The 22,470-nt window shown below is 36.8% G+C and overlaps 1 protein-coding gene across 1 annotated transcript in view; it reads left to right on the plus strand.

The window, feature by feature from the left end:
• The window catches only part of LOC124975119 (zinc finger protein ZFP2-like), a 38,151-nt gene extending 16,813 nt beyond the window's left edge, over positions 1-21,338 (plus strand). Inside the window, exons 2-3 of the mRNA XM_047538003.1 lie at positions 3,183-3,309; positions 16,779-21,338. Of these exons, the coding sequence (XP_047393959.1) occupies positions 3,183-3,309; positions 16,779-18,736 (2,085 nt within the window). The 3' untranslated portion in view covers positions 18,737-21,338. The remainder of the gene's footprint in view (positions 1-3,182; positions 3,310-16,778) is intronic.
• The last annotated feature ends 1,132 nt before the right edge of the window (positions 21,339-22,470 follow it).

Below are 22,470 nucleotides of genomic sequence, written 5' to 3' on the forward strand. Positions count from 1 at the left end.
GAATTCCAGGGCTTAGCCTTGAACATTATACCAGCAATTGTAAATAGGGAAAATCTCTCTCCCATTTTGGCTGCAGAAAAATGGATGCAGTTTTCAAAAATTGAGTGGCAGCTTCATAGCTGAATTTCACATTTACCAAGTCATTAGCTCCTCATACATGAAGGCCTGTGACAGTCAATCTTATCATCTGGGTATTGGAGCTTAATACTAAATCATGTGATATAAATTTTGGTAAATTCTAGAATCATTCATGTGATTTGTTTTAGTAAATGGTTTGTTATCATGGAGATAGCAACCAAACATTACATTTATTTTCTGAAAAAGATGGATGCTTTTGCTTGTCTTCGTGAGGTATGAAGTTTAAGTGCTTCACACACTTGTTGCCTCTCACAGACGTCGACACTGATTTTGGCCAGGCGTGGTTGGTGGTATATGTCTGGGATGCCAGCTACTCAGGGGGCTAATGCAGGAGAAGTGCACATTTGAGATCAGCCCTGGCAGCTTGTTTCAAAATAAGATTGTTTTGGAGATTGCTTCAAATGAAAAGTAAAATGACTAAGGATGTTGCTAGTAGTGAATCTGCAAATATTTCCTGGGTCCAATCCTTAGTACAAGACAAAATTCATTGAGTGTGGACTTCTGTGCATTAAATAGTGGGTCCTTTCTCATTTAAAACTAAATGGATAAAGTTGGGAAGAAGAGAGGACTGAGCTCGATGACTCTTAGTTGAGTTAATCTTGAACCTATGAAAGAAGGTCCTTGGGACCCATGTGTTTTGTTTTTTGAGACCCTTGTTTTCCAGGTATGGGTTTGAATTTTAAGCAGTCACTCCTGAGAGGGAAGTCTAGAGAAGGAGGAGGTTTCCAGGTGTGTGACCCAGGTCAGGGAGGCACTGAATTTCCCTCCCAAACTACCTTATGTTTGGAACGTGCAGACCTTTGCTTCTCTACCACTGAGGTTTGTGTTTAACGTGTTTCAGTCACTTTGCTCCCTTTTCTTCTCACAGTAGTCAACTTTAACTCTTTAAAGTATGTATCCCCATATATACCCCATATGTCAGGAGGCTTCTCTTTTTACACTTTCATTTGGGCCATGCCAGGCCTGCAGGATTGAAAAGGTTTTCTTTTTGATAAATGGACATTGGGAAAACTTGGTGTCTTAGATTCCCATTGGGGATGTTTTCAGGCTATTTGATTTTGCTGAAGAAGTGAACCATGCTTTGTTTACTTTCTATCTGGATGCTCCATCATCAATAAATACACAAGTATTAATAAAATGTACATCTTTGCCCCTAACAAATTAGTAAGTCCTGAAAGAACAGAATGATTAGAGGCAGCTCAATGGTATAGAATGCCAAGGGAAGTCTTCTGCAATACCCTATTATGTCATTTTGTTTTGATTTGGCCACTGATATAACAGCCTCATGATGTATCCTCTTATGTTGATTGACACTTTGTACCAATTGTTCTGTTTGTTCTACAGCTCTTTTAACCTTATTTGCTTGGTATAAATGCTGTCTACCAGACCTTCCCTATAAACTTGCTTTTTCTCTTTGTCTTTAGGCATCTTGGTAGAATTTTTCTAAATGATCTACATAAACCATCAGATTTGATACAGAAACTCTTCTTTCTGAGTAATTTGTGTGTGTGTGTGTGTGTGTGTGTGTGTGTATGTGTGTGTGTGTTTCTTGCTTTGGGGAATGTAGCCTCTACCTTTTGTTTACCAGAGACACTGGCTTTATTACTGGAGGTCCTGAAGCAGGCCACAGTCCTGTAGACTTTCATTTTATTCTACCTGCAGCTCAAAGACATACACCTCATAACCTCCTTGCATTTTTCCTGAATGAAGTAAGAGTCATCTTTTCAAGTGTCTGAAAATTTTCGATCACGGGAAAAATTGAAAAGTATAAAAGACTCAGTAACTGTTGCTCTTATTTTATTTGCTATCTTTAAATGTGTGCATCTCAATAGTGTCTTTTAAAATTGCATCCACCCCAAATTGGTTTATATGTGTTACATGGAATATACTTCTTTTTATTTACATAAAAAATTGTTGTTTCAATGTATAAAGTTGACATTTCTAGGTATGTGTACATAAAACCTAAATATCATTTGATGAATTTAATTTTGTTTCTACTTATCATGCTTCTATTAGTCTCCTCATATTTATAATCACTGCCTTGCTATGAAAATTCTTCTAACATTCAAATTTTATCTTGACTTTAATGCTCCTTTTTTACTGAATTACAAGTCAAATAAATTTGAGTAAAAATCACACTCTGCCATTTTCTGGGTGTTTGAAAAATGTCGTAAAAGATTAATACCACTTCTACTATCACTCTTCTACTTTTGGTTTTTTGCATTGGTACACCAAAAAACTCTAACAGTGAGAAATATATATTTGAAAGAGCCAAAAAGAATTGTTGCTGATAGTCATTATTTTGGGAAAAGTACATAAATTCCTTAAAATACTTGAACTCAGATTTATCAATAATTTTTTCCTGAAGTGGTCTACCTCATTTCTAATAAAGAGTTTCTCTTGGAACACTAGCACTAAGATCACTAGATTGTAATTATTGCTACATATTCAGAAAACCAGGTCCCATCCCAGAACTGCTGAACCAGAGTCTACATTTTAGTAAATCTCTGATTCATGGTTGTGCATTTAAAATTTAAGAATCACACTTTTTATACACCATAACTTTTTTTAACCATATCTTCCTTGTCTGAAAAATAGACAATTTATCTTATATAGTAAATAACAATTAAAATGCATATTATTGTGTTAATGCCTTAACTTTACATTTTATTTCATCAAAGTGAAGTATATAAACTTTTTTTTAACTCTTGATCCTCTTGTCAGTGTTAATAGAGAATATGAATGTGTTACAAAGTGTTTTCTTTTTTTAAAAAAATGCTTTTTTTTAGATATTGAGGGACCTTTGTTTTACTTATTTATTTATATGTGGTGCTGAAAACTGAACTCAGGGCCTCACACATGCCCAGAAAGTGCTCTACTACTGAGCCACAACCCCAGCCCCCCAGGTATTTTCTTGAATAATAAAAGCCACTCACCTACTTGAGAGCCAGTTCTACTAACTTTCATTTCATCTTCAGTCAACCTACAGCTCTGTGAATGATCATGTGGTCAACGTGCTATGAAGTTACCCTTTCTTATTGCAGGAGCCGTTGACACTCAGGGACGTGGCCATCGATTTCTCTGAAGAGGAGTGGGAATGCCTGGAGCCAGCTCAGAGGAGTCTATATAGAGATGTGATGTTGGAGACCTGCAGAAACCTGGTCTTCCTGGGTGAGCAGAGCTTCCTTCAGAATTCCTCATTAATCAGAATTCCTCATTGTATAATTTCCTTCCCTTTCAGAATATCTTTTGGGATATTCATGGATGAGTTTCAGATTTTTGCTTTCAAGAAAAAGGATTGGGCAGTTTTTGTTACAGAGAAGAAAATGTTAATGCCATTTCTTTCAGTCCTTTCTAGACGTGATGTATACACTTCACTTTAGGTTAGTGGTACTTTCAGTAATTGAGTGATATAAAATGATGTGACCTAAACGTCAAAGTGCATCTTCCCTTTATGGTACCATCAGTGCTACTACTATTAAGCGTCAGTTGTCACAGGGAAAATCCAATGAAAATATCTTATTTTCTCTAAGCTATATTTGGGCACCTTCCTCTGGAGCAAAGGAGAGAGCCCTGAGCCATTTCCCAGGTGGATAGATATTCATGAAGCAGAGGACACAGTTGAGAGATCCAAAAGTCAAGGAGGAAGCCAAACTTCCAAATGATTGTGGAGAAATTATTATGCCACAGAAAAGATTTTCTAGAAGCTTAGGTTTATTTCTCTTACTGTTCTGGAAGGACACGTATTGCCCTATGTTTAGAATGGTTTCACCTTCTTTAGTCTCTTCCTTCTCCTTGGTTGATGTCCCAGTACATTCAAATTAACAGCCTACCACTCCCCTTTGAGGGGGTCAGCATGCTGTGACAGCATTCCATTATTTGGGTGAGTCTCTCAGAAATTCATGCACATTTCTTGAGACCTCTAGGTGAAGCCATTGTGATATATTAGCATAAAGCAATTTCTCTAATATTGCTTATACATTTATTCATTGAACGTCCCTTATCAAGCTCATTATGAATACTTATAATGAATTTTCTGTGGAATTTTTCTGCCATATAATGAATGTCAGTGATTCACAATGGCTGCTCATTTTGTACATATGGTCACAGGTAAAAATTCTAGTTTTATAAAAGGCTTTGTAAAATAATACATCCATGGTTATTTAGATTTCTTTTGGTTAAATTTTCTTTTTCTTTTTTTTTCTTTTTCTGTGTTTTATTTTATAGGGTAAATTTCATGTTGTAATGCAATGTTTTCATTTTTTACCTAAACTTTATGATTTGATGGCAATTTCCAATATTTCACAAATTAGGGCTATGCAAGATGAAATTAAAATATGCCTGATGCTTGTTTCCCTTGCCAATAAAATTATATTTCCTTCTATTTTTAAAAAAAATTTGTTTCTATTGCCAATAAAATTATATTTCAGATAAAATGTGTCACATAATGTTTGTTTTAAAATATGTTTTGCATATGATAATTAATTGCCACACCTGCTTCTGGTCACTTTGTGTGTGATATTCTTATATGCTTTTCCCTTCATATTGTGTCCATAGATTTAGTGTCTCCTGTATATCGCATGCACTTGTATTTTTTTTTGTAAGCTTCCTTTGCTTCTTTTAATGCTTTTTCCTTGTTTTCTTATTGCTTTAACTTGTGGTCCACTGATTTTTATGGTGATAGTCTTTGATTCCTCTTTCTCTTCCCTTCGTTCTATGCATATTTGTTTTGTCATTTATTTTGAGATTTTGTAAAAATTATTTCAATCTTATACTACATTTTAAAGTGGCAACAAATTAACTTCATTTCATAACAAAATTCAAAATTTCTATCCTTTGAAAATTGTTATCAATGGCACAATTATTTTTATATTGCATACCCATTAAGAGTTTTACAATGATTTTTATGTTTTTGTCTTTCAAATTCTATTGAAAAAGTGTTGTATAACACATCATTCCAGTAAAATTGAATTCTCTATTGTTATATGACTTTTTCTTGCCAGGAAATCTTTAAAATTTCATATGACTTGTGTTGTGCCCATTTATTTTATTTTCAATATGAAGCACTCATGTGGTACTGAAACCAGAAGTTCTTAACCACTGAGCAACATTCCTAGCCCTTTTTAAATTTTCATTTTGAAAACGTTGCTTATGGCCTCACTAAGTTGCTGAGGATGACTTTGAATTTAGGATTTTCCTGCCTGCCTTCCATCTTGTGGGGAGTCCAGGCTTGTACCACCACACTTGGCTAACATATTTTATTCTTGATGAATGCTAATAGAATGACTGCAGTGTTTTCTAAGCACTAAAATGATAATTATATGAAATAACACATTTGTTAATTAGCTAGATTTTGTCATTTCACCAAGTATTTATATTTTAAAATATCATGATATACTTAGTAAATGCATGTAATTGAATTTGTAAATGAAATGAATCAGTAAATAACCAAAACTACAAGACTTAGAAAGCAAGGCTGCCACCATCTCCAAACCAGACCCTGGGAGTCCATTGTCAGGGTGCCTGCAGGTTTGCTTGCTCTCAGTCCCCTCTATCTTGGGATGCTGTCTGTTTTAGTCATATATTTCACTGCTATAACTAAAGGATCTGAGCAGAACAGCTGTAAAGGAGGAAAGGCTTACTCGAGGGTTCATGGTTTCAGAGGTCTTAGTCCATAGAAGGCCAGCTCCATTCTTCAGGTAGGGGAGAGGCTGAACATTATGGCAGGAGAGCGTGGCAAGGGGAAACACCTCACATGGTGATCCGAAAGCAGAGAGACTCCACTTACCAGGTACAAATATATACTCCAAAGCCAGGCACCAATGCCCACCTCCTCCAGCCACACACCACCACTTCAGTTACCACCAGTTAATCCCTGTCAGGAGATTAATTGACTGATTGGGTTAAGACTCTCACAACCCAATCATTTCTCCTCTGAACCTTCTTGAATTGTCTCACATGTGAGCTTTTACAGAACACTTCACATTCAAACCATAACACTAGCCAGGGTCTGGAAGTCTGATATCAGGGTGCCTGCAAGTTTGCTGCCACATCTTTGTTCCTGACTGCCTACATCTGGGGATACCAACCAGGCCTGGAGGTCCAGTACCAAGGTGCCTGAAGATTTGGTTGCATCTGAGGTCTTCCTGCTGGATGTGCTAGTGGCCACCATCTTGCTGCTGCATCATATGGTCTCTTCTTTATATAAGGACATTCCTGATAGTTTCTCTAATTGCAAATTTAAACAACATTGAGGTCTTGGGGCTGCAACATGGTGGAGCATAAGGAATATGAAATCCAGATTTGTGACTTTGCAACTAGATCTGTGTGACTCGGTCTCAGCCTAACAATCCTGTGGAAATTCAGAAACTGGGAGCATTTCATCACAGGATAGGAAGGCTGGAGAGAACCAGGCTTTCCCCAGCTCTGCAAGTCCTGAGTGTGTGGGGATGGATGGGGCTGGCTACAGTGGGTCAAATGTTTGGTAGAAGGTATGAGGGCATCTTGCGATCACCTTGTCCAACCAGCCAGTTTGGCACCCACTAGACCACAGCTACCATCAATTTCCAGACTCCCACAAATATCAACTGAAAAGGGAAACTGAAAAACTTTTGAACACCAAGGGAAACAATTGTTCAATTTTCCATTGAGATCTCTTTTTGAAAAAGTAGTTATTACTATTTCTCTCCCTCTCACTTCTCCATCATTTATGAAACCAAGTACTTTTCATGCATTACTTTATTGAGGACTGGGATGTCTAAATAGTATATTATGGTTTTGTTCTGTAGTCTTATATTTTCACTGCTTTTTCTTTTACCCTTTTTTATTATGTTCTGTATATTTTCCCTCTCACTTATCTGTTTCTCTGAATTCTTTCTCTCTTTACTTCTTCTAACAGGCAACCTCTATTAATTCCTCTTTCACTCTTCTTATGATTTATTTTTTAAGAATGCCCTTAATTTTCTTCCTGATGCTTATTTGAAACATATGTGTAATTAGACCATTAGGACAAGTGCCACATTTGAAGATAACAATATGGAGATGTACAAGCATTAGGGATTCTTGACTGCTTGAATGAACTACTGTATTAACCCAGAATCATTTATTCTAGACTTAGAAAATGAACTTAACTTCTAGATTATAGAAATCACTATTAGTGATTTTTTTTCTTTATGGGCAGATCAATTGAATTACAGAATATTATTATACTTTGTTATGGGATCTGAAATATCCCTCAAAACTCGTGTTAAGGGCTTGGTTACAAATGTAGCCTTTGGAAGGTGATGGGATTTTTTAATATAAATTTTCCTTACCTATTTAATTACTTATTTTATTAGTTCTATTTGTTATACATGAGAGTAGAATACATTTTGACACATTGTAAACAAATGGAGCATAACTTCTCCTTCCTCTAGCTGTACATGGTGCTGAGTCACACCAGTAGTGTAATCATACATGTATATAAGGTAATATCTCTCTCATTCTACTGTCCTTTCCATCTGCACCACCCCTTCCTCCCCTTACTCCTTTCTGCCCAATTCAAAGTTTCTTCATGCTTCCCTAATCCGCCCCCAACCCATGAATCAGCATTTGCTTATCAGAGAAAATATTTGGCCTTTGGTTTTTTGGGGATTGGCTTATTTGACTTAGCATGATATTCTCTAGTTCCATCCATGTACCTACAAATGTCATAATTTCATCTTTATGACTGAGTAATATTCCATTGTGTATATGTATCACATTTTATTTATCCATTCACCTGTTGAAGGGCATCTAGATTTGTTCCATAGTTTAGAGATTGTAAATTGAGCTGCTATGAACATTGATGTGGCTGCATCACTGTAGTATACTGCTTTTAAGTCCTGGGGGTATAAATTGAGGAGTGGAATAGCTGGGTCAAATGTCGGTTCCATTCCAAGGTTTCTGAGAAATCTCCATACTGCTTTCAAAAGAGGTTGCACCAATCTGCAGGCCCACCAGCAATGTATGAGTGACACTCATCATTGCTTGTATTCTTGATAATTGCCCTGCTGACTGGAGTGAGATGAAGTCTTAGAGTGGTTTTGATTTGCATTTCTCTAATTGCTAGAGATGATGAACATTTTTTCATATGCTTGTTGATCAGTTGTATTTCTTCTTCTGTGAAATGTCTGTTCAGTTCCTTAACCCATTTACTGATGGGGTTATTTGTTTTTTTGGCATTAAGTTTTATGAGTTCTTTATATATCCTGGAGATGAGTGCTCTGTCTGACTGGGGTAAAGATTTTCTCCCATTCCATAGGTTCTATTTTCATATTATTGATTGTTTCCTTTGCTGAGAAGAATCTTTTTAGCTTAAATCCATCCCATTTATTGATTCTTAATTTTACTTCTTGCCCTTTAGGAGTCTTGTTAAGGAAGTTGGGTCCTAAGCTGACGTGATGAAGACTTGGGCCTATCTTTTCTTCTATTAGGCATAGGATCTCTATTCTAGTGCCTTATGCTTTGACCCACTTTGAGTTGATGTTTGTGCAGAGTGAGAGATAAAAGTTTAATTTTATTTAGTTACATATGGATTTTGAATTTTCCTAGCATTATTTGTTGAATATGCTACCTTTTTTCAAGTGTACATTTTTCTTTGTCTAATTTGAGGTAACTATTTATGTGGGTTTTCTCCATGTCTTCCATCTGTACCATTGGTCTACCTGTCTATTTTGGTGCCAATACTATGCCATTTTTGTTACTATAGCTCTATAATATAGTATAATATGGTATTGTATGCCTTCTGCTTCACTCTTCTTGCTAAGAATTGCTTTGGCTATTCTGGGTCTTTTATTTTTCCAAATGAATTTTATGGTTGCTTTTTCTAGTTCTATGAAGAATGTCATTAGGATTTTAATTAGAATTGTATTGAATCTGTATAACACTTTTGGTAGTATGGCCATTTTGACAATATTAATTCTGCCTATCCAGGAGCATGGGAGGTCTTTCCATCTTCTAAGGTCTTCTTCAATTTCTTTCTTTAGTGTTCTGTAGTTTTCATTGTAGACGTCTTTCACCTCTTTTGTTTGATTGATTCTCAAGTATTTTATTTTAGTTTTTGAGACTATTGTGAACGGTGTAATTTTCCTAATTTTTCTATACATTCATCTCACCTATAGAAATGCATTTGATTTATGGGTATTGATTTTATATCCTGCTACTTTGCGGAACTCATTTATGAGCTCTAGAAGTTTTCTGGTGTAATTTTATGAATCTTCTAAATATAGAATCATGTCATCAGCAAATAGTGATAGTTTGAGTTTTCTTTTCCTATTCATGTGCATTTAATTTCTTTTGTCTGATTGTGCTGGCTAGAGTTCCAAGGTCTCTGTTGAATAGAAGAGGTGAAAAAGGGCATCCCTGTCTTCTTCCAGATTTTATAGGGAATGCTTTCAATTTTTGTTCATTTAGAATGATGTTGACCTTGGACTTAGCATAGATAACTTTTACAAAGTTGAGGTATGTTCCTCCTATCCCTGGCTTTTCTAGTGTTTATAACAAAAGAGGTGCTTTTTTTGTCAAATGATTTTTCTGTCTATCAAGATAATCATATGATTCTTGTCTTTAAGTCTATTGATGTGATGAATTACATTTATTGATTTCTGTATGTTGAACCAACCTTGCATCCCTAGGATGAACCCCACTTGATTATGGTGCACTATCTTTTAAATATGTTTTTGTATGTGATTTGTGAGGATTTTATTGAAAATTTTTGCTTCTATATTCATCATGGATATTGGGATGAACTTTTCTTTCCTTCATTTATCTTTGTCAGATTTTGGTATCAGGGTGATATTAGCTTTATAGAATGAGTTTGGAAGGGTTCCCTCTTTTTCTATTTCATGAAATACTTTGAGGAGTATTGGTGTTAATTCTTCTTTGAAGGTCATGTAGAATTCAGCTGAGAATTCGTCTGGTCCTGGGCTTTTCTTGGTTGGTAGGTTTTTGATGATATCTTCTATTTCATTGCTTGAAATTGACCTCTTTAAATTGTGTATGTCCTCCTGATTCAGTTTAGGTAGATCATATGTCTCTAGAAATTTGTAGATGTCTTTGAAATTTTCTACTTTATTTCAGTATGAGTTTTTAAAATAGTTCTAATTATCTTCTGTATTTCCTTTTTCATCATAAATTTCAGTATTTTGAGTTTTCTCTCATTCTCTTTGTTAGTGTAGCTAAGGGTTTATCAATTTTATTTTTTTAAACAACAAACTTTTAATTTTTAAAATTGTTCCTTTGTTTCAATTTCATCGATTTCAGCTCTGATTCTCATTATATCCTGTATTCTTCTTGTCTTGTTGATTTGTTCTTCTTTTTCTAGGACTTTGAGATGTCATTTATTTGTTGACATTTTATTATTTTAATGTATGAGCTCAGTGCAACAAACTTTCCCCTTAGCACTGCCTTCATAGTGTCCCTGAGATTTCAATATGTTTCATCAGTGTTCTCATTTACCTCTAAGTATTTTTTTTAATTTTCTCCCTCATTTCTTCTGCTATCTGTATCCTTCAAGAGCATGCTATTTAGTCTTCAGGTGTTGGAGTACACTTTATTTTTTATTTTATTGATTTCTAGTTTCATTCCATTATGAACAGATAGAATGCAGGGTAGTATTTCTATTTTTTTTTTTCTTTGTATTTGTTGAGGGTTGCTTTGGGGCATAACATATGATCTATTTTAGAGAAGGGTCCATGTACTGCTGAGAAGAAAGTGTATTCTTTCAATGATGGATGAAATATTCTACATATGTCCATTAAATCTGAATCATTGATTGTATTATTTAGTTATATAGTTTCTTTGTGTCGTGTGTGTTTGGAAGATCTATCCTATGGTGAGACTGGTGTGTTAAAGTATTATTGTGTTATTGTGTTGATTATTATTGTGTTGTTTTATTATTATAAAACAGTATTATTGTGTTGATTCTTGAAATTGAGAAGGGTTTGTTTGATGTCTGTACGTGCTCCATTGTTTGGGGCATATATATTTGTGATTATTATGTCTTATTGATATATGATTCCCTTAAACAGTATGAAATGCCCTGCTTTATCTCTTCTAAGTTTGAAGTCCACTTTTCTGATATGAGGATGGAAACCCCTCCTTCTTTATGCAATGTGTGTAAGTAATATGTTCTTTCCCAACCTTTCACCTTCAGTCTGTGGAAGTCTTTTCCTAGGATGTGAGTCTTTTGAAGGCAGCATATTCTTGGGTCTTGTTTTTTGATGCAGTCTTTCTGTCTCCATCTTTTGATTGATCAGTTTAGGTCATTAACATTCAGGGTTTTTATTGATATATGATTTGTATTCCCAGTCATTTTGGTTTTAACTTGACTTAGTTTCTCCTTTGATCGACCTTTCCTTTAGTGTAGTTCATCCCTTTGCTGGTTTTCATTTTTTTAAAAAAATTTCTTCCTCATGGAATATTTTGCTGAGGATATTCTGTAGTGCAGGTTTTATAGTTGTGAATTCTTTTAACTTGTTTATCATGGAAGGTTTTCATTTCACCTTCAGATCTGAAGCTTGATTTTGCTGGATATAGGATTCTCAGTTGGCATCCATTTTCTTTCAGAACTCGATATGTTATTCTAGGACCTCCTGGTCTTTAGGGTTTAGGTTGAGAAATCTGCTAAAATCTGAATTGGTTTTCCCCTATGTGTAATTTGATTTTTTTTTTCTCTTGCAGCCTTTAAAAATTCTATCTTTATTCTGTATTCTAGTCATTCTCCTTATAATATGCCTTGGTGTAAGTCTGTTGTAATTTTGTACATTTTTGGGTCCTATAAGCCTCTTCTATTTGCTTTTCCATTTTATTCTTTAGATTTGGGAAATTTTGTGATATTATGTCATTAAAAAGATTGTGCAATTTTTTTGGTTTGTTTCTCCACATTTCCATCTATTCCAATAAATCTTAAATTTGGTCTTTTATGTTATCCCATAATTCTTGGAAGTTCTTTATGGTTTCTCACCATCTTCTCTGTGCGATTGACTTTATTTTCAAGAGTGTATATTTTGTCTTCACTGTCTGAAGTTTTGTCTTCTAAGTGGTTTAGTCTGTTGGTGATAGTTTCTGTTGATTTTTTTATTTGGCTTATTATTGCCTTGATTTCAAGGATTTCTGCTTGATTTCACAATCTCTGCCTCTTCATTGAAGTGGTCTTTCAATTCCTGTAATTTCTCTCTGAAACCATACTTTATTTTAACTCGTAGTCTAACTATGTATTTTCTAAACTTCTCTGACATTTCTTCAACTGTGCTGTCTGTGGATTCTGTTGTTGGAACATCTTGGTTTTTGAGTCACTCTTCTCCCTTGTTTTTTTTATGTTGTTTGTGTGTCTTCCCATCTAGCAGTATGGATCTGATGCAGTGTAGTTTCTACCCTGTAATCTTACAGTGTTCCTGAAGGCTTCCAGTACCTCACCTTTAAGGGGGGACCAATATTAACAGCACCCAATGCAAACAAGTATACAACTTAAGGCATCTACAGTTTTGTCAAAATAAATAGAAATGATGTGTTCAATTATTGTCTACAATATAAACAATAAACTTACTAAAACGGTTTACCATTTCAAATGAGGGAATAAAAGAAGTATAAGATGTGATGTTTATGAGGGAGGAGATAAGATAGAGGTAAAAATTTATATTAAGAGCAAGGGAGGAATTAATAGAGGTTGGCTTTTAGAATGAGAGAAGTGAGAAAGCAAATCCAGGGGGACAGATAAGTGAGTGAAAAAAATACATACAGATTTATTAAAAAAAAAAAAAGTAAAAAGTATAAGAATACAAAACAGAACTGTAATAATCTATTCAGATATCCCAGTCCTCAGTAAATTGATGCATGAATAATATTTGGATTCAAAGATGGTAGAGGTGTGAGAAAGGGAAAAATAAAAGAAGGAAAGTCTCAATGGAAAATTGAATGATTGCTTCCATTGACTTTCAAAAATTTTCTCAGCTTCCCTTCTCCACCAATAGGTGAGGTTTTTCTGAAGTTTAATATTAGCTCCAGTCTGGTGGTACTAGGCTGGTTGGGTGGGTGAGCCAATAGCAAGATGCCTCATACTCTCTTCCAGTCTTCCTACCTATTGTAGCTGGCCCCTTCTATCCCTGTGACCTCCAGGACTCACTGAACTGGAGAAAACCCTGTTTTCTTCAGTTTCTCCAACCTGTGTTCCCCCAGGCACTGCCTCTAGTCTTGTACTTTCCACAGACTTGCCAGACTGGCCCACGCGAACCCACCTGCAATCTGATGGGCCTGGGCTTCAGCTTCCCTAGGCTCTACCTTGCTGCAGTCCCAATATCTCAATGTCCTTTCATCTTGCAGAGGGACCACCAGGGACTTGCTCAAACAAAGGAGCAACCCTGCAAAAAAGGCAGCCAGATGGCAGCCACTAGCACATCTAGCAGAAAGACCTCAGGTACAACCAGACCTGCAGGTACCCCAATATATCTCCTGGCCCTGGCCAGTGTCTGCCATGTGAGACCAAACCTGTGGGTACTGGGATAATGGACTTACAGGTAACAGCAAGCAGCAGGCAGTGGGTGATCTGCTGGCAGTCTGTGGGTGTTCTGCAGGCTAATGGTGGGCAATTGGTGGGTGGATGTCCAAAAGCAGGAAATGGGTAGGTGAAAAGTGAGTGATGGGCAGAGAAGAGGCGGGCAGGCAGGTGGGAAAGTGGGCAAATGGGCAAATGGTGGATAATAGGTGGTGGTCAGAGAATGATCTGTGTTCAAAAGTCTGGCAATATGCTGGCAGACAGTGGGCAATCACAGCTCACAAATGGGGGTAAACAGCCGATGATAGATGGGCAGCAAAGGCTGCCTCGCAGAAAAAAATTATCTCCTCTGTTTGAATCCCAAGTCATGGAACAACAAGAAATGCAGCCTTCCTCTAGTCCACCATCTTGAATCTTTTCCTATAAATTTTTATTTCTAACTTCTCTCATCCTTCCTCATAAACATCACATCCTACATCACTTCTGTTCTGTTTTTGTTCGTGAGTTAAAATTGTAAACCCTTTGTGCAAACCTACACTTCATATCACAGACAATAATTGAACACATCGTTTCTGTTTATTGTAACAAAACTCTAAATATCTTAATAGGAGCTATTTGGTTTAAGGCTGCATATTGTTTGCATTGGGTACTGTTAATATTGGTCTCAACTTTAAAGGTGAGGTACTGGAAACTGAACTGCCTCAGATCCATACTGGCAGATGCGAAGACACAAAAACAACCTAAAAAATGCAAGGGAAAAAAAATCACCCTAAATAAACCTAGATACTACAATAATAGAATCCATTGACAACACAGTAGAAGAGATGTCAAAGGAGGACTTCAGAATGTACATAGTTGATCTGATCAACAATGTAAAGGGTGATGTAAGGAGTGATATCAGAGATATTCTGAAAAGAAATGAAGCAGAAATTCTAAAAATGAAGGAATCAATAAACCAAATTAAAAGTTCAATGTAAATATCACGAACAGACTAGATCACTTGGAAGACAGAACCTCAGGCAATGAAGACAAAATATATCACCTTGAAAATAAAGTTAATTATGCAGAGAAGGTGGTAATAAACCATTAACAGAATGCCCAAGAATTATGGGATAACATAAAAAGACCAAATTTAAGATGTATCAGAATAGATGAAGGTGCAGAGATAGAAACCAAGGGAATGCATAGTCTTTACAATGACATAATATCATTTTCCCAAACCTAAAGAATTTAATTTCCAAAACCTAAAGAATGAAATGGAAAATCAAATACAAGAAGCTTACCAGACCCAAAATGTACAAAATTACAGCATACCCACACCAAGTAACATTATAATGAGAGTGAGTAATATACAGAATAAAGATAGAATTTTAAAGGCCATGAGAGAAGAATACCAAATCACATATATGGAGGCACCAGTTTGGATCTCAGCTGATTTCTCAACCCAGACCAAACAAAACTAAACTTCAGATTTGAAGATGCAGTAAAAACCTTCCATGATAAACAAAAGTTAAAAGAATTCACAATTTAAAAAGCCTGCATTACATAACATTCTCAACAAAATTTCCCTGAGATGAAATTTAAAAAAAAAAAAAAGAAAGCCATCAAGGGGAAGAAGTACACTAACAGAATAGTTGATCAAAGGAGAAACTAAGTCAAATTAAAAACTAAAAATAAACCAAATGTTAAGGAATTCACATAAAATCTCAATAATAGCCTTAAAAGTGAGTGACCTAATCATCAATCAAAAGACATAGGCTGGCAGATTGGATTAAAAAACATGACCCAAACATATGCTGTCTCCACGAGACTCATCTCAAAGCCAAAGACTTGGACAGACTGAAGGAAAAAGGGTGGGCAAAAACCATATCATTCATATGGATCACGTAAATAAGCAGAGGTTTCCATCCTCTTATCAGATATAGTGATGCAGCCACATCAATGTTTATAGCAGCTCAATTCACAGTAGCTAAACAATGGAACCAACATGGGTGCCCTTCAACACATGAATGGAGGAAGAAAATGTGGCATACATACAAAATGGAATAAGATAGAATGAAATTCTTAAAGAAAAATGAAATTATGGCATTTGCCAGTAAATGGATGGAGATGGATAATATCATGCTAAGTGAAATGAGCCAGGCCCAAAACTCAAAGGCCAAATGATTGATATGCTGTTGCTAATTCACAATAAGGGGTGGGGGTACCTAGGGAAGAATAGAGGTACTTCAAATTAGGCAGAGGGGAGTGATGGGAGGGGAGGGAGTATGGGTAAGAATGATAGTAGAATGAATGGGACATTTTTACCCTATGTGCATGTATAAATACAGGAGTGGTGTGATTCTACATCATGTACTACAACAAGAATGAGAATGAGAAGTTATACTCCATTTATATATGATGTATCGAAATGTGTTCTACTGTCATATATAACTAATCAGAACAAATTAAAAAGGGAATCATAATGGAAAAGCAATTTGACATCATTGTAATAAAACTAAGATTTTTAAATTAAAAGATGAAGAAGCAAGTCCTTAGTCTTGATCACCATGGGTTGACTTTATCAAGTCACACTGACATGCTGCGTGTGTGTGTGTGTGTGTTTCCATTAAAAAGAGTTGTCCATATTTCTCCTTAGACACCATAGGCTCTTTACCCTTGTTGAATATCTGTGTTGTTGGCATCCAAAATCCATCTTTTACATCCAGTTCTCTGTCTTGTTAGACAGAAAGTTGTTTTCAGACAGTGCCCTAGAAAGCCAGAAATGTTCATGTTTCACATTTCCCCTTTTCTTTCAAGAACTAAGATAATTGGTGGATTTTTCCTAATTGTACAATGGTGTATTATTGAGGAGGAAAGCCTGTAGTGGTTAAAACTAACAAATTTTCCTTTCCTCTACTATATTAATCTCCTTCATGATGTACTCATCTTGAATACTGTGAACAATCACATGGTTTAGGTAATTCACACAAATTAATTTTGTCTCTCCATTGTTACTTTATTCATATATTTATGGATTAATGATGGTCTTTGATATATTATTCTGCCCAGCTTCTATAATTTCATGTTATATTTGCAAAGTGTGTTCCAGTGTAATAAGTAAAATAATTGTTATTTTCATTTATTTCAGCCATGACCTCTCATCATACCCAGGAAATTTCACCAGAGCCTGGCATAAAGTATTTATTTAAAACAGTGATAAAGAGAAGATATGGAAATTTTGACCTTGACTCTTTCCAACAAACTAAAGTGCAGAACAGTATAGGTAAGAGTAAAGATCAGAAATCGTATTATAAAGGACAAGACAAATTAGTGGGAACTGTCCATAATGGAAATTTTACTGTCAACAGACCTCAAGAACATTTAATATCTCAGAAAAGTATTCAATTTTTGCCTGAAGAACAAGTTTCTAAAAGTGATCATATTGAAAGTTTCTTTACAAACTGTTCATTATTCTGCAATGAACAAAGAATTCCTTCTTGTGCACAAACATACACTTTTAATGATTTTTGGAATGCTCCTATGTACTCATCACTGCTTAATCAAAATTCAGATGTAGATTTCTGTAAAGTATGTAGCACATGTAATGAAACAAGCAACACCTTCAGCCAGGTCTCTGCCCCAAGCAATTACCAGTGCACTTATGTTGGAGGAAAAGAGTATGAATGTAGCAAGACACAGAACTTCAGCTCTGGTTGCAATACGAGAAAACACGAGTGTGCTCATTGTGCACAGAACCTTTACCATGACAACAGGTGTGGGAAAGTCCCTCCTCAGTGCTCAGAGCTCATTGCCCCTCCAGGTACTCAGAGCCAAGAGAAGCCTTGCACATGTGAGGAATGTGAGAGAGCTTCCCATCCAACTGCAAGTCCTCCTGAACACAGGGGAGCTCAGCCTGCAAGGGAGCCATGCAAAGTGAAGGAGCATGTCCAAGCATGGAGTTCTGCACCCCTTTCTAAACATGTCGGGTACCACAATAGTGATCAACACAACAAGTTTAAAGAATGTGGCAAAACTTTTAATCGAGGACCATCCCCTATTAAATACCACAGGATTCATACTGGAGAGAAACCCTACAAATGTGAAGAATGTGGCAAATCCTTTAAAAATTGCTCAACCCTTTCTAAACACCTGAGATGTCATAGCAGTGGGGAAACCTACAAATGTAAAGACTGTGACAAAGTTTTTAAAAATTTTTCAAGCCTTACTCAACACCAAAGGATTCATACTGGAGAGAAGCCCTACCACTGTGAAGAATGTGGGAAAAGTTTTAATCGTAGTTCAAATCTTATTCTACACCAGAGAATTCATACTGGAGAGAAGCCCTACAAGTGTGAAGAATGTGGGAAAGGTTTTACTTTCAGATCAAACCTTATTAAACATCAGAGACTTCATACTAGAAAGCATCCCTACAAATGTGAAGTATGTGGGAAAGGTTTTACTCAAAGAGCACACCTTACTCGACACCAGAGAATTCATAATGGAGAGAAGCCCTACAAATGTGAAGAATGTGGAAAAGGTTTCACTCAAACACAAAAGCTTACTGAACACCAGAGAATTCATACAGGAGAGAAGCCCTACAAATGTGAAGAATGTGGGAAAGCTTTTACTCAGAGAGCACACCTTACTCGACACCAGGTAATTCATAATGGAGAGAAGCCCCACAAATGTGAAGAATGTGGGAAAGGTTTTACCCAAACACGAAAGCTTACAGAGCACCAGAGAATTCATACTGGAGAGAAGCCCTACAAATGTGAAGAATGTGGGAAAACTTTTACTCAAAGGGCACACCTTACTCGACACCAGAGAATCCATGCAGGAGAGAAGCCCCACAAATGTGAAGAATGTGGGAAACGTTTTACTCAAAGAGCACACCTTACTCAACACCAGAGAATTCATACTGGAGAAAAACCCTACCAATGTAAGGAATGTAGCAGTGCTTTTAAGGATCATTCATCCTTAACCAAACACCAGAGAATTCATGCAGGAGAGAAGGAAAGTCCCAACCATAGCACCCCAGAACACCTGCTAGCTTTCCTGCACATGCTACAAGTACCCAGAGCACTGGATTTGAACATATTTCCCTAGCAACTAACCACACACTCAACCACCTTCCAATGGTGTGTAGTTTTCCAGGGAGTTTTCCCTTGACTTTCTTTCTTTCTTTTGTTTGCTTGCTTCCTTCCTTCCTCCCTCCCTCCCTCTCTCTGTCTCTCTCTTTCGTTGTCAGCCTTTCTATTAGTCTCTTCTTTCTTCCCCTCTTGCCCACCCTTTCCCTCTTCCACTGTCAGTTGGTTTTTCTTTGCTTCTTTGTAAATTTAATTCCTCTTTCAATGAAGATAATCATGCATCTCCCGAGCCATCATCCTACAAGAGTCCATATGTCCTTGAAGAGTGTGTTCCTGTGACCTCCCTTCTCATCCACACCAAGTTGATACACCAGGTTGAGAGTTCACCTATATCTATTGCTTTCCTACTGAAGTAGGAAAAAATGCTGACTTCAAGAGGCTGCTAAGCATTTCCTGTTTTTACTTTTTTATGTGACCAATCCAGTCTCATAATTTTCCTTAGCACAAGGATTCTGGTTTAATTTTCAGCAGTTTCTTTGCTACCTGAGGAAATTTGTGCAGTTATATCTTCTGTGTCCAGGAAAAGCTGAGCAACAGTGTGACATAATGCAGCCCCAGCTGAGACTTCAAAGCCTACCTCAACACAGTAACAAAAAGACCATGTAAACAAGAAGAGAACAATCTTAGCTTATTTTCATAGTTCTTACTTCTTTGGTTACTTGACAAAGATTATTCTTTTGGCCTTAAGCCCTGCAGAATAATTTCTTTTAAGACAAGGTACTGCCATTCACTGACAGACCTCCAGTGTTGAGTAATCCCAAACCCAACACTGAAGCTGGATAATTGGAAAGTGGAGAATGGTTCTCTCTGAGCCAATAAAAACACATGAAGAGGGCTGGGGAATGTAGCTCAGTCATAGAGTGCTTACGGGTTTAAGAGCTAGCATTATAAAACAAAGTAACAAAGAAAAACCTTCCTCCAGACTCAGAGAAAGAAAAGAAGGAGAAGACTGGACAATACATTCTAGGACTTCTCATATACTTCAAGACATAACATAGTGTGATGCCTAAGCTGGCATGAACTACACACCATGAAAAGTGAAATTGACAGTGTGTCTCGAAGGGTCACCTGTAGAAATTAAATAGATTCCCTCTCAGGTCCAACTTCCAGGCTTCTGCAAAGGGCTCAGAGGAGTTTTCTGTCCCCACTGAATTTGCAGCCCCTGAAATTGGGTCTAGTAGACCCCAGAAGGAGCTCATGAGGAAAGACCAGTAGACTCTGGCAGCATGGGCTTTGTGCCTGTGGAACTGGGGGTGGACAGCCTTGTTTGCACTCCAGAGAAGAGGGAATGTCTGGCCTTAATCACCCCCACTCCTCCCTGAGTCAATGACTGCATAACAGTCCAGCTGCTGAAGAAAGCTGATGGCCCCTGGAGAATGACCGAGGACTATGAAGAGAGGAGTAATGTGGCGACTTCTATGCAGGCAGCAGTTCCCATGGTGCATGAATTGGATGGGTGTAGCCCAGATCCCCTATCAAAGTGGGGGCATATTTGGAACAAAGGAGTGCTTCCTGCACTAGTCCCTTAACCCATGAGCTCCAAAGGATCCTAGGACTGGTGGAGTATGCACCTGAGGTAGCACCAAACACTGCTGATGAACGTGAGCTGACAGAGTCATCAGACTTTAAGGAAGAAGCAGCCCCAGTGGGATTTTTAAAAATTTAATGTAATTCTTAGGAGATTTATTCGGGTTGTGTGTGTGTGTGTGTGTGTGTGTGTGTGTGTGTGTGTGTGTGTCAATAGTTCATTTCTTTTTACCGCTGAATAGTATTCCATGGAATTTATGTTTCATAGTTTGTTGAACTGTTCATTCATCAAGGGCATACAAGTTGCCTCCACATTTTGGCTAGTACAGATAAAGCTGTTATAAACATTTGCGTATAGGTGTTTTTTGCTTGTCTTAATAATGGAAGCTGATTTTTCTTTCACATCTCCATTAGGGTTTTTATAGTCTTCTCTTCTGTGTTCATAGGAACTGGTTTTTCCTTTTTGTGCATGGCAGCACATTTGACTCTTCTTGGGATACAAATGTAGTCTTAATAGGCACCTTTGCAGTGAAAAATATCTGAAAAGGATGCTCAATTAAAATAGGCATGACTTTATTGTTCTTAATACTCTTTATTTAACTTGGGAACCAAGGAGGCTGAGTTACCTTTCTTTCAGAATTTTGGTTTTTGCAATTATATCATTTTATTCTATAGTACTTATTTCTTAGGACAATTATCAACTATTTATGAAAAAATATCATGAAAACCAAGATATCAAAAAAAAGATTATATATTATTGTTATCAACATTATATGGCAAAAAGAACTTTTTATTTTGAATATCTTAGAAAGACAAAACCTATTTTGTTTATTTACTTGAATAAAAAATAACACATAGAGCAATAATTTTAAAGAAATATTCATTTTGGGGGAGTTGGGATTGTGGTTCAGTGGTAGAGCACTTGTCTAATATTTGCAAAGCACTGAATTTGTTCCTCGGCACCACATAAAAAATAAGTAAAGATATTGTGTCCATCTACAACTATAAACAGAAGGAATGAAATTTTATATTTTATATTATTTTATATTATATTACTGACAACTTTAACTTCTTTGTCAAAGATTTATTTGTGAAGTTAACTGAAAGGCATTTGGCTTATCTCTTTAAATTTATGATCACTCTTTAATCCATAAGCCAATAAATGGTAATATGTAGACTTAAGCACACAGGTACATTAATGTACTTAAAAATAGAAAACCCAGGCACAGTTGGGAACGCCTGTAACCCCAGAGTCTTGGGAGGCTGAGGCAGGAGGATCCTGAGTTCAAAGTCAGCCTCAGCAACAGTAAGACACTAAGCAACTGAGTGAAACCCTGTCTCTAAATAAAATACAATATAGTGTTCCGTCCAATGGAACTGGCACGGAGAAAGGAGACACCACTAATCTTTAGTTTGACGAGATTTATTGCGTCCTCCCTGTTTCTCTGTCTCCTTTTTTCTTTCTCTATCTTCCTTCTTCTTCCCTCTCCCTCTCTCCTCCCTCAGACTTCTAGCTTATCAGCCAATTATAGCAAAGCTTTCTCTCACGCAGGAGAGCATGCAGAGGAATGCCAGCATACACTATATAAATCATGAGCTGTCCACACGCGGCATGATATTAGATAGCCAATCCTTGAGCCTGGCGTTAACACGTCATAAGTCTCCAAGGAACTAGTAACAACACGCAGCCTTTTGGGGTACTTCCTTATTTTGGTAGCCAGTGCCCTTTGGCTCACTGCCAGGTGCCATCTTGTCCAAGACGGCCCTCAACAATATAGGGCTGGGGGATGTGGCTCAATGGTTGGGTGCCCCTGAGCTCAATCTCCAGTAACCCCCAAAAAATTTAGAAAAAGATTTTACAGCTTTTACTTATTTGGTATTAGATTCCATAGATAGAAGACAAGAGAGTTTTAGATATTTATTACATAAAGTATCTGACAAAGCTTTTATAAACCAAAAAGAACTGCCACAGATTTATCGTATAACACAGACATGAAGGAGGGCAGTAATTTTGGGTATATTGAGAGAAAATTCTGCCCTTGATGGGGGACTCAGGAAAATAATTTAGTTGACCACATTGTCCTTCAATGGGAAGATCCATACTGACCATCACCATTGTTTATCTTTTTGCTTAGGATTCTTGAAAAAGAAAGGACATCTTTCTTT

This window comes from Sciurus carolinensis, unplaced genomic scaffold, assembly GCF_902686445.1.
Source record: "Sciurus carolinensis unplaced genomic scaffold, mSciCar1.2, whole genome shotgun sequence".
NCBI lineage: Eukaryota > Metazoa > Chordata > Mammalia > Rodentia > Sciuridae > Sciurus > Sciurus carolinensis.